Genomic DNA, 15,448 nt, shown 5'->3' with positions numbered 1-15,448 from the left:
GATCTGGAGTGAAGCTAGCGACTAGATCTGGAGCTGACCTACGAGAGTAGCTAAGTATCACATTAGGTATGCGAGTTGACTAACCAAATCAACGTGATTATTGTAAACCCTAACCGAGAATGATCATATAAACACCCGTCGTGGAACCCTAGACAGATCGGTTCCATCCTCATGCTACTCGCAGTCGCGATAGCCAAATTACGACACCCCATGTTGTAACTCTCCAATCAATACACACAAGCAGGAAGTATGCCTTTTACTCTCCGGAGGGGCTGAACCTGGGTAAACTGTTGTCCTTGTGCAATCTCAGTCCGTAGATTGCTATGTCTCACTTGCTCCGCACCTATCAAGCGCTACCGATGTAACATCTACCGTGGTCACATCTACAACATCCTAGGAATTTATCACATGGCTACCCTGCATGCAATTTTTTCAGAAAGAAATACTCGGTCCTAATCTCTTATTTTTCCTCTTTGTTTCAATAACAAGTGTCATCAACTTGTTCCTTTTAGGAAAAACATGTGCTTCCCTTTCGTGCAACCAGACAATCTTTATCACATATTCTTGTGTTTCCCATTACCATAAGATGTGATACAACATACCATCCCAGTCATATGATTTTTCTATTCCTGCGTTTCAAAATCCGGCGAACAAGATGACCCTTAATGTATGTTGGTCATGTCCTGCCTGCCAGGATTATCAAAAGATACACTTGTTATCAATAGTTTCTATAGTTAGTTTCTGACATAGGAAGTGTAGTAGTGTACCAACTAATATCAGGTATCCTGGAACTGCCCAACTTTACAAATTCATTAGAGAAACATATGATAAACTTGGACATGACCCCCTCGATGCCACACAATACATCTCATGTGAAAAAATAAATTGCGATAGAATTAACTGGTACATCTATATGACTTCGCTGACCAACACATGGTGTAGGACGGTAGGACCAAACAACCCTGCAAGATTCCTTTGAACCTCCTTTTGATAGAAGAGAGATGCCAGCTATACTGCATTTCTCCAAAGAAAGAATAGGCGAAATAAAATGCAACCTTGCTAATCACACGTCTATATCCAGCTCTGCTGATACCATACTCCCTTATTTGTAGTAATATACTTGGTAATTGAGGCATAGGTAAACGGTTCAGTTCTCTGGCATCAAGGCACAGCCAATTGGACACTTGTGTGAATTGTCTCATTCAGCTATGCCTTAATGTAGCAGAACCAATGCGTTCTTCATCTTTAAGCAGCTGTGTCGATCTTGAGGGTCTGGACGAACCTCCGGTACGTTTTGACGTTTGTGGGCAGGAAGTCGAGGAAGTCACGGAAGCTGCTCTCCCTGTACATCTTGGGGTGGCCCTCATCGACGAGCTCCTCGGCGCATTCGACGTTTTCATCCATTGCTACACCATGGATGCTGGCAATAGAAATCCTAGCTTCATCAGTATTAAGGATTGCCCGGTGCATAAGTGACCTGAGCCGGCCATTGCTCAGCACCTCCAGGTGGTCACCGAGATGGACATGGAGAGCCCCCGGGATGGCCGGGACCGGCGTCCAGGCATGGTCGTCGTGGTGCATCACCTCGAGCCCCGGGGAGCTCTGCAGCAGGATGGTGATGAAGCCGTAGTCGGAGTGAGGCGCCAGCCCGACCGTGTCGCCTGCCAGCGATGATCCCTGTGGGTAGTTGTTGAGGGCCACGAACTGTAATCCTTCTCCAAGTTTGTCGTGCAGGTACGTTGGTCCTAGTCCCAGGCCCTGCACAATGGCTCCCATGAGCTGCATTGACAGACTCTGTATTTCCGCGGAGTACGTTCCCATTTTCTCCCTGTTGGTAGTAAATTTTTAGGCTAATTAATGTCATGGTAAAAGCAGATCATGATCCATCTCTGTAGCTGCTGTAGACTATAGGAGAGTCATGCATAAATTAATGTAAATGACGTTTTCAGGCTGATAATTCATACAGTTGTGTTGTTGCAGAGGGTGAATGTAATTGATATCTTCATAATATTAATATAATTTTTTCAATTAAAAAATACCTGTATGTTGCAGGTTGCATTGGCCACAAGTTTATCCAGTCGTCCAGGGGATTGGCGTAGTGCTTGAGGAAGGACCTGGACTTGCTGATCCCGTCCTTCGAGGTCGTGTCGTACCGGACCGGGCTTCGGATGTCATCGGACGCGTGCACCTCCTTGTACCCCGTAGACATGTCGAAGAACTCGGAGGCGGCTTCGAGGGCACCGTCCATGACGATCTTGCTAACGCCGTGGTTTATCACCTTGAGGTTAGTACAACACGATGATGTATCAGTATTGGCACCTTTGGGAGTAGTATACATATTGTCGCTTGTTTTAAAAGAAGAAGAAAAAAACAGGGGCCTGCATGTGTTGTGTGCACGTGTAACTCTAACCTGGAAGCAGCCACGATCGAGGCACGCCCGCGCAATATCCTGGACGACGAGTGCCCGTGCGGCGGGGTCCTTGTCGCCGAGCAGGGAAATGTTGATCACCGGCAATGCTTGCTGCGGCTGGTGGCTTGCCATGACGCTGATGTTCCTCGGCAAGAGGCCCCCAGAGGCGGCAGAAGAGAGGAGAAGAGAAGAGGCAGCACACACTCTCTCTCTCTCTAGCTCTTGTAATTATTATAAGACGCTTCCAATGATCTCCATATGGATTCTAGGAGTGTGGATTTATAAGCTGGATTCGATAGCCAGATAAGCAGTAGCAGCAGAGGAAGCAACCTAATCAGATAGCCACTATAGCCAGAAAATATCTAGCTTCTAAGTGCATGTTAGGCTCGATGGGAAATGAAAACATCCCCAGGTTGGGAGAGCCAATTTGGCTTGAGACAGCAAGGTTGCGATAGCGAGCTATACCAGCTGCACACTTGTTCGTGCAACAAAGCAAATTACATGCATGCATAGTTTAGCCAATAAACTAACTATGTTGTATAGATATTTGGGCTGCGCTAATTTTATCAGATTATCCTCTTTAGGGATCTTAGATAATTCATGTAAAATGTCGGATTATCCATATTCAATGGATATTATCACTATCATATTTGGTAAATCAGTTGGATATTCGTTTGACCAATATTTACATCCGTATCCATATCCAATAGATTATCAAAAGTACATATGTATCTTTAAGAAGGAGACGTATGCGGATTTAGAGTGAAATTATCTGTACCATTAACAGCCCTTAGTGTTTGTACTTTGTAGGGAGATTTTTGATCCTCACGGGCAATTGCCCCCTAGCCTTGCTGGGCTAGGCTGAGCGTTCGGGCAGCAGAAAATCACTTTTGCTTCGGTGTCTTCCTTTTCTTTAAATTTTGGTGAAGTGAAACACATGAATAACCAAGATCTTTTCATACATCTTCGTAAGGAGAGATGCATTGATTAAAAGTGAATAAAAAAACATAAGTAAAGCCCTAGAGTAGCCCGTACAGTCCGTTTAAATCTATTTTATTCAGTAGTTAGACACGCAGACAACAACTATGTACGATGAAAACTGAAACACCCGTGGGTAAAATATTCCGTCGACCACATCGGTTGGTAGAAACATTGAGTACACTTGGTATATCTATATAAGAGAACATAGGGCTTAATGTGGATTTTTGCGGGCTAAAAAAAGAAGGTACCGAAGAAAACTTAGAGCATCTCCAGTCGCGTCCCCCAAACCGTCCCCCAAACCGCGCCGGATCGAGCGTTTGGGGGACGTGTTTCGTTCGTGCCGCGTTTGGGGGACGTCGCTCCCCAGCCGCGTCCCCCAAACGCCGCCCCCAAACATTTAAAATAATTTTTCCGGCATTTTTATTTCAATTTCCACAAACTAATACATAATTGGGAACGTGGTTTACACGAAGACATAGTTTGGAACATGGTTTTCCACAAACTAATACATAGTTTGAACCATGGTGGACACAAATATAAAATATTGCAAAGAAACTAAACCTAACTAGGCCGTGCATCGAAGGTTTCGTGTGTTCGCTGCTAAGAAAGAACACTCGAAGGCACACCCGATCACCTAAACTGGAATATCCAGCGGGAGGATGGTGCCCTTGTTGGTTCTACCGATGAGGCGAACAGGCAGAAACCTCCGTGCACGTATTCGCTGCGAAGAAACAACACTCATTCGGTCGTCCTCCTCGTCGGTGCCGTCGTCGTGGGAGTCCCCTGTCGACGTGGTAGTCCCGGAGGCAGCGCCTCTCGTCGAAGACCTTGACGCTCATGTCCCCGTTGCCGAAGTAGGAGAACACGAGGATGAAGCCGGCTTCGAGGCCGTGGTGGCGCGCGAACTTCTCCCAGCTCGATGTTGAGGTACATCTTGCCGCGCGCGTCGTAGATCGCCTTGACGATCCACCGGCGGTAGCCGCACGAATGCTCCCGCAGATGCATCGTGCGCGGGCGTACGCCGCCGACATACTCGGCGAAGGAGTCCGGCAGCCTCCGGATGCCGCGCGGGTCGCCCTTGAGGACGTGGACGAACTCGAACGGGACGTCCGGCTCCACGTCCATCTCCGACGATGAAGACGACGGGCGTGGGAGGCGACGGCGAGCGTTCAGCTATGCCGCGGCCACGACCACGACCACGACCACGGCCGCGGCCGCGAGGTCGGCCTCCGCCTCTACCGGACATAGCGTCGAGTCTTGTTGAGAGATGGTGGCGGCTAGGGTTTGGGAGAGAGGCGCTAGGGTTTGTGTGTGAGAGGGACGATGAGAGGCGCCCTTTTATAGGCCGGAGGGAGGCGGAGGAGCGGTGGCGCTCATTAACGCCGGCACGCGAGCTAGACGCGACGAGACGCGTCGCCGCGCCCTCTGCGGGAACTCGCACCGTCGCTGCGCGCCAATAACTTCCGTCGCGAGGTAGGCGACGGTTAGGTTTAAATTAATTGTGCCGGCCGACGGGTCGGCCCCGCCACTCCCCGCCTCGCTTTCGTTGTGTCCGGCGTCCCCGGAGCGTCCCCGTGGGACGGGGACGGGCTCGGGGCGCCGGACACCGTATAGGGGCGCGCCGGACAAAAAAGGGCTTTGGGGGACGCGGCTGGAACGCTTTTTTTGTCCGGCGCGCCCCAAATCATTTTGGGGGACGGTTTGGGGGACGCGACTGGAGATGCTCTTACCCCTTCAAGATGAGGGGGACACCGAAGCAAGCCTCGCAAAAAATATCTAGCTTCTCGGGGCAAACTGGTGGTGAGCAAGGAAACATCTCTGAGCTGGGAGAACTAATTTGGCTTGATTTCGTTGCCCAAGCGAGCTATAGCCAGGCTAGCCATGATGAGCAATAGAACCAAACGTTCCTTTACGTGTGAGGCTATGACTATCAGCATAGAGGATGTGGGTTTCCGGTGGGCAAGCTGACAAAGCACCTCTTCTTGGGGAAACAAACCGGCTGCTTTTCTATTCTGTTTCGCAGAGAACTAGGTATCATGTTTCGACTTCTTTCGCAATTGTTTTGTCGTTGTTCGTTAGCATGGAAAATAATGTGTGGCCCAGACTCAGTTCTTCACTGCCAACGCCACATACGAACCACAACTTCCTAACTTCCTTTTGACTCAACTTTTTGCTAACTATTACTCGCACAACTAGTTCAATGGCAGGAAACAAATGTGTGGTCCACAGTCCATAGTTGGGTGCCTCCTCGAAATAGGCTTTCGCCCCGTTTTATAATTAAGAGCATCTCCAACAGAGGCTCTAAAATAGCGCTGCGCTAAAATAACTGTCAATATACAGCGTCAGATGCATTTTTCTTCCCTCCAGCAGACGCTGTAAAATAGACCGCGCTGTAAATATTTTAGTGCGCGCGGTACTTTGCGCTATCAAAAGCGGTATATCTAGTGCGCCGGCTACCGCGCGGCGTAAGCTGAAACCGCTCGCGCGAAAAGAAACCGCTTCCGCTCCGCCGACCGCCGCATCGCGAGTTCCACCGGCCGCCGTGCTGCAAGCTTCGCCGGCCGCCTCCTGCGAGCTCCGCCGGCCGCCGCCCGCGAGCTCCGTCGGCCGCCTCGCGAGCTCCATCGGCCGCCGTGTTGCGAGCTCCGCCGGCCTCCCCGCAAGCTCCGCCGGCCGCCGCCCTGCGAGCTCCGTCGACCGCCGCCCTGCGAGCTCCGTCGGCCGCCGCCCTCCGAGCTCCGTCGACCGCCGTGCTGCGAGCTCCGTCGGCTCCCCGCGAGCTCCGCCGGCCGCCGCGCTACGAGCTCCGTTGGCCGCCGCGCTGCGAGCTCCGCCGGCCGCGCACGCAGGCACGGACTCGATTTCGATTGTTGTGGCTAGCTAGACTCGATTCGCCGCGCGCGGACTCGATTGATGTGGCGGCGCACGCACGCACGAACTAATTTCGGCCGGCCGCGCATGGAGATTCGATTGCTAGCTTGCTAGCTAGATCAATTTCTAGCTACATGGATAATGCGCAGTAATTTAGTTGAATTTTTCAGATTTATTTGTAGCCTGTTTGATCTTGTTTGTTCTATGAATGTTGAAGAAACTTGTTTGTGGAGCTCTATTTTACAGCCTCTGGTGGAGGGTTGTTTTTCGGCTTCGTGGTTGCGCTGTAAAATAGAGCCTCTGGCGAAGCACGCGTCGGCGCCGCGCGCTATATCCGGATCGAGCGCGCTGCAAACGGCTTTTACAGCGCCAAATTTTAGAGCCTCTGTTGGAGATGCTCTAAAGCAACATAGTTGGGTGCCAACAAGAGTCCTCCACAAATACGATCCTGCGTAGCCCTCCCTTATGGCGACACATGGTAATTTCGTGCATCCCTTCGTGTTCTAGGCTGGGGAATAGGGATCTATCTGCTACCGCAGAAGCCGCTCGTCATCGAGAGGGGATATTCCGTAAATAGTTGTTGGTGCACTCCATTTTTTTGTGACACTTCTATATTTTCTAAAATGTGAACTAAAATTCTGGACATACATTATGTTGTAGCTTGTGCATCTACGAAGTTTCATCCAAAAAATATATCAATATATGACTTGTTTTAAAATAATAAGACATACGCAAATAGTGTCGCGTGCTATTTACTTCTTTTTGTGTAGATCACATATTATCATATTTTTGGATGAAACTTCACAGATACAGAAGATACAACACAATATATGTCCAGAATTATAGTCAACATTTTTTTTAAACTTGAAAGTATCACAAAAAAATAAAATTAACCCGCAACCATCTCACACTAGTAAGCGTGCACGTGCAACGCACGTTCCATACTTATAAAGGCATTTAAATGCGTCTCGAAATACATGATCCATACACCTAGTTACATAAAATGCATAATTAAATAAATGTATTATAATAGTTACATAAATACTTAGAAAACATGAACCAAGCAACAACGTCTATTATGATTCTTTCATAAAAGTCCATCTACGTATGTCATCTACAATGCTTCGTTCCATGACTGGGATATTGTTTAGAGCCTCATTCCCCTCGTACTTCAAAATGTGAACCACAAATTGCCTCCTCATTTCAATATCATCCTACATACGGGTTATACAAACTTTTTATAAAAAAATCTATAGTATCACTTATAAAAATTCACATGTTGTAAATACTTACCATGGGTATTGGAAAATGGAGCACTCCATCATACCAAGAGTGCATAAAATTGAAAACCAAATAACCTGACAGAGCACTGCATGTTTGAAATGTTAAATTGTGCGTTGAATTATTAAAGATTGTAATGCATTGACAAGATCCATACCCGTTTGAGTTTGTCGGAACAACGGGAACTTTGCATCCCCATTTGAATATGTCCTCGTTGAATGCAGGGTTTGCATGTCGAAGTGAATGATTTAGATTTTTTACCATAGTTTTAAAAATATTTTTGCCCATACCAGGTATTGGAAGAGGGTCTAAAATAGTGACAACTTTTTTGTTTTTATCCAAGACGAATAATTGAAATAGCCCAAAAGTATCGCAAGGCAATAAAATCTGCAAGGATGCATATAATTTGAAATGTATTAATAATTAGGACCAAACAAACCACTGTTAGTAACGTTTAATTAAAAACTTACCATATTGCATTCTGAGATATGGTACTGATTGCTATCAGGCCAACACTCAAACAAATGTGACAACTTAGTAATATCCAACTTTCATTGCGCCTTGGATCTCGTGCATATTGGGACATCCACTAAAAAATAATAAGACATATTAGTAGAATGAAAAAAATGTAATATGTGATAATAGTAACTTACACAAAAGTTCAGATCCATGTAATGAACGGGAATATCTCTAACAAGCTGGCGTCCATATATTCATCCACCTTCAATATGTTCCTTATCTGTCTTAGAGTTAATCTAATTGGATAAGGATTAGAGCTTATCACCCATTCGGTACTGCGAAAGAGAAATTTTGTGAAGTACAATTACAAACATGTAACAGAAAATAAACTTAGAGAAAAAGGATGCTTACTCCAATGACTGGACATCATCAACCATGCTAATGCGTAAGCAAAGTTCATCTATTAAGTCAGAGTTTGTTGGTTTGAAAGACGGTGAAAGGCCCAATGATAGTGATAGAGGCTCCACTTCTGATGATTCCATTAAGTAGGCCTTTGTTGGATCGAGGGGCGGTAAAAGCACCAATGACGGTGCACGAGCTTAACTTTTGATGATGAGTTTGATAATTTTGTTTTTTTAGGTGGATTATCCAGAATCATACAATCGGTGGGATCCGTGTTATCGTCCTCATCAAGGGACAAATCTCGATTTCTTATGTCATCATTGTTCAATTCCGAATCGACCAATATTACCGCCAATTTTGTCCTAAAATTTATCATGTGTTCCTAGCAAGTAGTAATCAGAATTAGCTTCTAAAATAAGAATAATAATAATACAATATTTAACGCATGATACCAAGTGAAATACACCTGGTAAAAAATGTCGGACAAAATATTTCATGTCCGAGTATTCCATGAAATTTAACATCCACAATCCACACGATGACCTGCAAGATTAGATAAACATATATTTTTAGCATACTCAATATAAACATTACCATGGGCTTAATACAAAAATTAGTTGGTAGAAAAGGACACTTATCAGAAAAAAAGTTAATACTAAATGTTTCAAGGACCAGAAAAAATCAACAAAGCATGGATATAATAAAATGTCCATGAAATAAATAAAATAAAAAACACCCGGCCACACTCCCAATTCACCATCCCTTTCCCTCAAAAAAAAAAAAAATCCCCATCCCTAACCTCTTCCCCTCACTCACATCCCCCGCACGCCTCCATTTCTCCATGGCTCCTTCCTCCCCTGCCTCCATATCTCCACCTCCCCGGCTCGACCCCCGCGCGCCTCCTTCCTCCCCGGCAAGGCCCCCCACCGCTCGCCCCGCCCGCCCAATTCGCGTGCCGCCGGAGCCCGGGCCGACGGAGACGGCCGACCCCCTGCCGCCGGCCGCCGCGCCGCCGATGAGATTGGCCGCCGCCGCGGTGCCATGCAACCACCAACGGCCGCTGTGACCACCGGTAGGCCCCCCCGACCCCTCCTCCCGGAATCCATTTCAGTTTCTGCTCCTTAGCCTGGCGTTTTATTTTTTGGTTCTGTTCCTCGTGCGCGCACGTCGCTGGACTGCGTGAACTCGTGCAGGTCACAACTCCTGGAAGCGGGGCGGCGGAGGTGGGAGGCCCTACGAACGCACGTCATCCTCCTCCCGACTCCCAGGAACAAGTGACGCCGGCGAGGACGCTCCGCTCGTGCGGATTGGCTGTGTCACAAGCCTCCTCGAGCGGCCCAAGTGCGGCTTGCTGTGTCGAAGCCCCTCTCCACCTCGCTCAGGACTGGTAATTTTTTGTACCCTATGTTCAGCTTGATTTCTGATGTTGCTGTCAGTCAGTGGCGGAGCTAGACACCCAACAAAGGAGGGGCCAATTGCCGAAATTGAAAATTTTGTAACCATAGAACAAAGGAGTTTCTTCAAATCTTCACTACCGGAGGCATTATTTAAAAATGGTTCTGTTCAGGGTAAAATAAAATGGTTCAATTGATGCTCTAATCCAACCATATCTTGGTTCCATCTTATTTCGTAACTTCAGGTTCATCAGTCGAATTAGGACCTTCTGCATCTCCTCTTTTTCTTTTGTATAATATAATTCTATGGTTGATGGTTTAATCTTGAACACACGCTTCCTAATCAGACTAATGATTTGTAAACAAGATAGGAGAAGATAAACTCGTGTTTGGCTGTTTGCATTGATGCTCCAGCTTCATAACTTACAAGAAATTGCCAACCGTGAAGGGGATAGCTACAGACTTGTGTTTAAGCTGAACCAACGGGTGAAGGGGATTGAGAAATATGATGCTAGGAGATGGGGATTTTGGGGTAGGCATATGTAAAGCGCTACATTTTCCGAATGAGATCTAGATTAAGATCAGGTGACCTCTGGACCCTATGAGATAATGATTCATCGCTATCATAAATGTAAAGCTGCAAATGCCGTGGCCCATTATTGCCAGGTACCAGACCATCCATTTTGTAATACATAATTCCATGTGCACGAAATGTATAGTTGCCGGTTCCTGCTGCAGTGCTAACTCGGCGATCTAGTGTAACTCCAAGACTCGTGAATGAGAAGTGCGAGTTGAAATATCTGATATTCTGTCTAAAATATTTAGCATCGTCATCTTCCTGACTTGTCCACAACCTTTTCAATTCATCAGGAACATCCGGAATAAACACATGGACTCTTCCTTTTCTACAGCAAAATGCAGGTCCCTCAAATTGGAACCTAATAGCTCCACAGTGCTCGCAGTCTTTAACCTTTTTTAGAACATGGTGTTTCTTTTTTAGATTTTTATATATGATGCTATCAGCAATAGAATTTTCTTGTGCTTCATAGTTACTGTGTGGTTCTTGTCGATACGATTGATATTCAACACCTACAAATAATAATTAAATCCGTCAAATTAAAGTATAATATAATATTAGTAACAAAATAATATTATGCTTAATAAATATACATACGATGTCCGCTGAATATCCTTGCTTCTTCATCAAGATCACCATCTGGTGGAGTTTGGTTATTTTCTTCTGTCTCCAAGCATTCTAGCAACACAACCTTATTAGCTTTGAGGAAAAAAATTATTAGCTTTGAGGAAATAGTAGACACGAAATGTCAGTTGCATATGTGAATTACCAGGCATGCAACGATGGCTATTAGACGGTTCAAATAAACCTGGATCTGCGACCAATGTGTCAGTCTGGATATCTTGATCATCATTGTTGTTACTACATGTTGCGTTGCTTTGATTGGTACATTCTCCTTCTGAGCATCGGTAGTAGAAATTATTAATGGCAGAAAATAGAAACTCTAATTTGCGATTTTGAACAAGGTATTAATTAAAAATATACCATTGAACAACTGGGTTGGAGTTGAGCCTACATCGGCAGCATCAATTAGTGAACCACATTTCTGAAGACTGCCAGCAGCCACAGCTTTCCTTTTTAGGTAGTAACTTCTCTTATATTGACGGAGAGCCTCCACTTGTTCAGGACTCATAGAGCAGTATCGAGCCCTTTGACGTTTATTTTCCGTCTCCCTAACTTTCATGTGCGTAGAATCTGTTGTTTCTGCTGTTTCAGGAGCATGTTGGCCTTACAACATGCAAAAAAGCAAATATATGTAAATTTAAGGTTGGACAAATTACTTGATATAGTAGGCCAAAAATAACGGAAATACACCAGAAGTGTTTACCAGTATTGCCAATAACATCGACGAAACTTGAAAGCAAATTTCGTCCATACATCGGAGACCGAAACAAATGGTTACTGCCCTTTTGAGAATCATCCATAGGATCCTGAAATATATGGTCATTGCCTATTTCTGAAACATTCATTGGAGTCTGGAGCATATGGTTACTGGTTAGTTGTGACACATCCATAGGAACCTGACCCAATTGGTTACTGCACATTTGAGACACATTGATAGTATGAGTCTGAAACATTTGGTTACTGCATTGTTGAGACATATACATAGGAGTATGAACCAATCGGGAATCGGTTATTTCAGACACTTGATTAGAAGGCTGAGCCATTTGGGTTGACATGTTTGTAACCCGAGGGTGGGCTTTGGAAGAAGCTAAATGCAACCCTTCAGCAGCAGCAGAGGCTTCCATATTAGCCTTCGTTTATGATAGTAGGCACGCCGTTTTTTCAGATATTCTTCTTTCTTTTCGACGCTCATATTTGCATACCGCTCTCTGGCACGCTTATTTGATTGCTCTTGAAGGTTTGACTTACAATTATTAATGGCACTTGGAGAAGCTAAAGAGTTCTGACCTTCAGTTAGATTAAAACAGAAGAAAGATTTAGTTTTTGATTTTAGCCGGAACCGACAAATTAAAAATCAGTTATTCTTACTTTGATCGCAGTTTGATGGTGTAGACTGATTGTCGAGAACACGCGAATTTTTTAGACCTGCGCGGATGAATTGAAACATATATATAAGATCTAGTAGTAAGCATATGAATAGGAATTTAAAAAAAAAAAATAATATTTTCATTCATACCTTGTGTTGAATCAGAAGGTCTGTTGAGTACATTTGTTATGTCACTTAAAGAAGCCCGAGCCATTAGTCCTGTCATAATAAGCTCATGAACATGATATACAGTAGATGCAGCAAGCATATGGATAGTAAAGTTGTTTAAAAATGTTGTTGTCGTCTATACCTTTTGTTGTTTCAGAACCGCGGTTGAGTACGGTTCTTGTATCGCCTAAAGCAGGCCGAACCATCACTCCTGTACTAATAAGTTCATGATCAATTAACTACGAACCACACAGTAACTACACTGGTTTAGCTAGGTACATGCGTTCATCTCTGTTTGTCTGATCAACGATTGTAAGCTACTCCCTGATTAATTGGAAGCAGGCCTGCAAGGTGTAGAGAAGACTACTGATTGCGCAATACTCGGGCCTTATATGGAGTAACTGGTGCTTTATTTTTGATAATCTCAACAGGGCATCAACACTCACGATAAGAATTGTATGCTGATCCTTGCAGATGTGTACTGGGTTGCCATTATTCAACTCTCCGTATTGGGTGAACATATACTGTTTATAAATATATCAAGAGTTGAAGCTATGAAGTTACATTTTCTTTCTGATTGTATTGCTATAGTTTGTGCTTGTCTAATAAAAGGCATTGACAGGTGGGTGTGCCTGTTTACCGACAAGGAACAGAGGCCAACCTACAGAAATAACCAAGAATGCAGTGGAAGAGGAAAATAAATAATATTGATGTGAATGTAGTGGATACTGCTGGAAGATTGCAGGTCAGCCTTGTCTTTGTTTCCTTCCAAATGACATCCTAAAATTGGAAAAGGGAAACCATTTTACAGTTGTTTTCTTTGCTTATTCTTGAGCTCCAGTACTTCTAATGTGTTGCTCTCACTTCAGTACCAATTCAGTATACATATAACTTCTGTCAGATATATTTGAAAGATTTTACTGGAATGAGCCATTAGTCCTGTCAGAATAAGCTCATGAACAAAGTTACATGATATACAGTAGATGCAGCAATACTTCTGTCCGATATATTGGAAACATTTTACTGGAAAGATTTTGTATGTGATGTCAATTATTTCATTCTGTTCTCATACCATATGTGTTGTTTATTTCAGAATATACACATTGGACGCCAGAAATCAACAAAAAGAGTGAGATTATGAAATACCTTCAGATAAAGTGGTCAAATGTGATTGTCTATTTGCATTACGCCGAGGATTGGTATCTCCAGGATCTATTAACCAGATTGGATATGTAATATAGATGAGGAGAATTGAGGTTGTATTAGGCCTAAGAATTGTATTGATTAGTACGAAACCTGAATTTTCGTTTTGCATCTTCTGGGTGCGGTCGTGGTCTGGACTTGGCGATGCAGGGTTGTCGCGGCAGGGATGCGTTGATGTGTGGAGGCTCGCGTGCTGGACGATCTCCTGCAGGTGGCTGTGTGTGCCGTCGTGGTATGCAGTCGTCGTCTGGACCTGCGTGATGCAGGTTTGGCACGGCTGGGATGGGATGATGTGTGGATCTGGCGTGGGAGGATGGCCTGGTGTAGTCTGTTTGAGGTAGGAGATTATGGGTAAGTTAAGTTTGTTCCGGAATTGGTGGCTGGAGATTATGCGTTTGAGGTAGGAGATTATGGGTAAGTTAAGTTTGTTCCGGATTTGGTGGCTGATTTTTTGTCTTACGGGTGGGAAAGTAAGGGTGTGACGGGTGGGGAGATGAAACAAATCTGGAGTGTTAAATTGATCCTAACGGATGGCTGAGATGTAGTTTTCCAACGGCACTTCGTGCCTTTATAAGTAGTAGAGAGAAACATATATATAAGATCTAGTAGTAAGCATATGAATAGGAATTTTTTAAAAAAAAATAATATTTTCATTCATACCTTGTGTTGAATCAGAAGGTCTGTTGAGTACATTTGTTATGTCACTTAAAGAAGCCCGAGCCATTAGTCCTGTCATAATAAGCTCATGAACATGATATACAGTAGATGCAGCAAGCATATGGATAGTAAAGTTGTTTAAAAATGTTGTTGTCGTCTATACCTTTTGTTGTTTCAGAACCGCGGTTGAGTACGGTTCTTGTATCGCCTAAAGCAGGCCGAACCATCACTCCTGTACTAATAAGTTCATGATCAATTAACTACGAACCACACAGTAACTACACTGGTTTAGCTAGGTACATGCGTTCATCTCTGTTTGTCTGATCAACGATTGTAAGCTACTCCCTGATTAATTGGAAGCAGGCCTGCAAGGTGTAGAGAAGACTACTGATTGCGCAATACTCGGGCCTTATATGGAGTAACTGGTGCTTTATTTTTGATAATCTCAACAGGGCATCAACACTCACGATAAGAATTGTATGCTGATCCTTGCAGATGTGTACTTGGGTTGCCATTATTCAACTCTCCGTATTGGGTGAACATATACTGTTTATAAATATATCAAGAGTTGAAGCTATGAAGTTACATTTTCTTTCCGATTGTATTGCTATAGTTTGTGCTTGTCTAATAAAAGGCATTGACAGGTGGGTGTGCCTGTTTACCGACAAGGAACAGAGGCCAACCTACAGAAATAACCAAGAATGCGAGTGGAAGAGGAAAATAAATAATATTGATGTGAATGTAGTGGATACTCGCTGGAAGATTGCAGGTCAGCCTTGTCTTTGTTTCCTTCCAAATGACATCCTAAAATTGGAAAAGGGAAACCATTTTACAGTTGTTTTCTTTGCTTATTCTTGAGCTCCAGTACTTCTAATGTGTTGCTCTCACTTCAGTACCAATTCAGTATACATATAACTTCGTCGGATATATTTGAAAGATTTTACTTGGAATGAGCCATTAGTCCTGTCGGAATAAGCTCATGAACAAAGTTACATGATATACGATAGATGCAGCAATACTTCAGTCCGATATATTGGAAACATTTCTTCGGAAAG

General features: G+C 44.3%; 1 protein-coding gene and 1 long non-coding RNA gene across 2 annotated transcripts; one reads left to right on the top strand and one right to left on the bottom strand.

The window, feature by feature from the left end:
* Window positions 1-1,245: 1,245 nt before the first annotated feature.
* Window positions 1,246-2,542, bottom strand: LOC124670923 (2-oxoglutarate-dependent dioxygenase 21, chloroplastic-like). Its single transcript, XM_047207381.1, has 3 exons — window positions 2,411-2,542; window positions 2,040-2,278; window positions 1,246-1,828 (listed from the first exon to the last, which is right to left on the bottom strand). Exons 1-3 carry the CDS (start codon window positions 2,540-2,542, stop codon window positions 1,246-1,248), a joined length of 954 nt encoding a protein of 317 aa, XP_047063337.1.
* Window positions 2,543-9,585: 7,043 nt separating this feature from the next.
* On the top strand, window positions 9,586-13,743 carry LOC124678155. Its single transcript, XR_006994358.1, has 3 exons — window positions 9,586-9,791; window positions 13,156-13,278; window positions 13,627-13,743. It is a non-coding gene; the product is annotated as an uncharacterized LOC124678155 (long non-coding RNA).
* The last annotated feature ends 1,705 nt before the right edge of the window (window positions 13,744-15,448 follow it).

This window comes from Lolium rigidum, chromosome 7, assembly GCF_022539505.1.
Source record: "Lolium rigidum isolate FL_2022 chromosome 7, APGP_CSIRO_Lrig_0.1, whole genome shotgun sequence".
Classification (NCBI taxonomy): Eukaryota; Viridiplantae; Streptophyta; class Magnoliopsida; order Poales; family Poaceae; genus Lolium; species Lolium rigidum.
The sequence above is the reverse complement of the archived record's forward strand: the minus strand, read 5'-3'. Positions and strand labels throughout refer to the sequence as shown.

Coding starts and splice junctions, on each gene's coding strand:
- LOC124670923 (XM_047207381.1), bottom strand. CDS start 2,542: ATGGCAAGCCACCAGCCGCAGCAAGCATTGCCGGTGATCAACATTTCC. Junction 2,279..2,410: donor TCGATCGTGGCTGCTTCCAG/GTTAGAGTTACA, acceptor ACTAACCTCAAG/GTGATAAACCACGGCGTTAG. Junction 1,829..2,039: donor ATGCAACCTGCAACATACAG/GTATTTTTTAAT, acceptor TACTACCAACAG/GGAGAAAATGGGAACGTACT.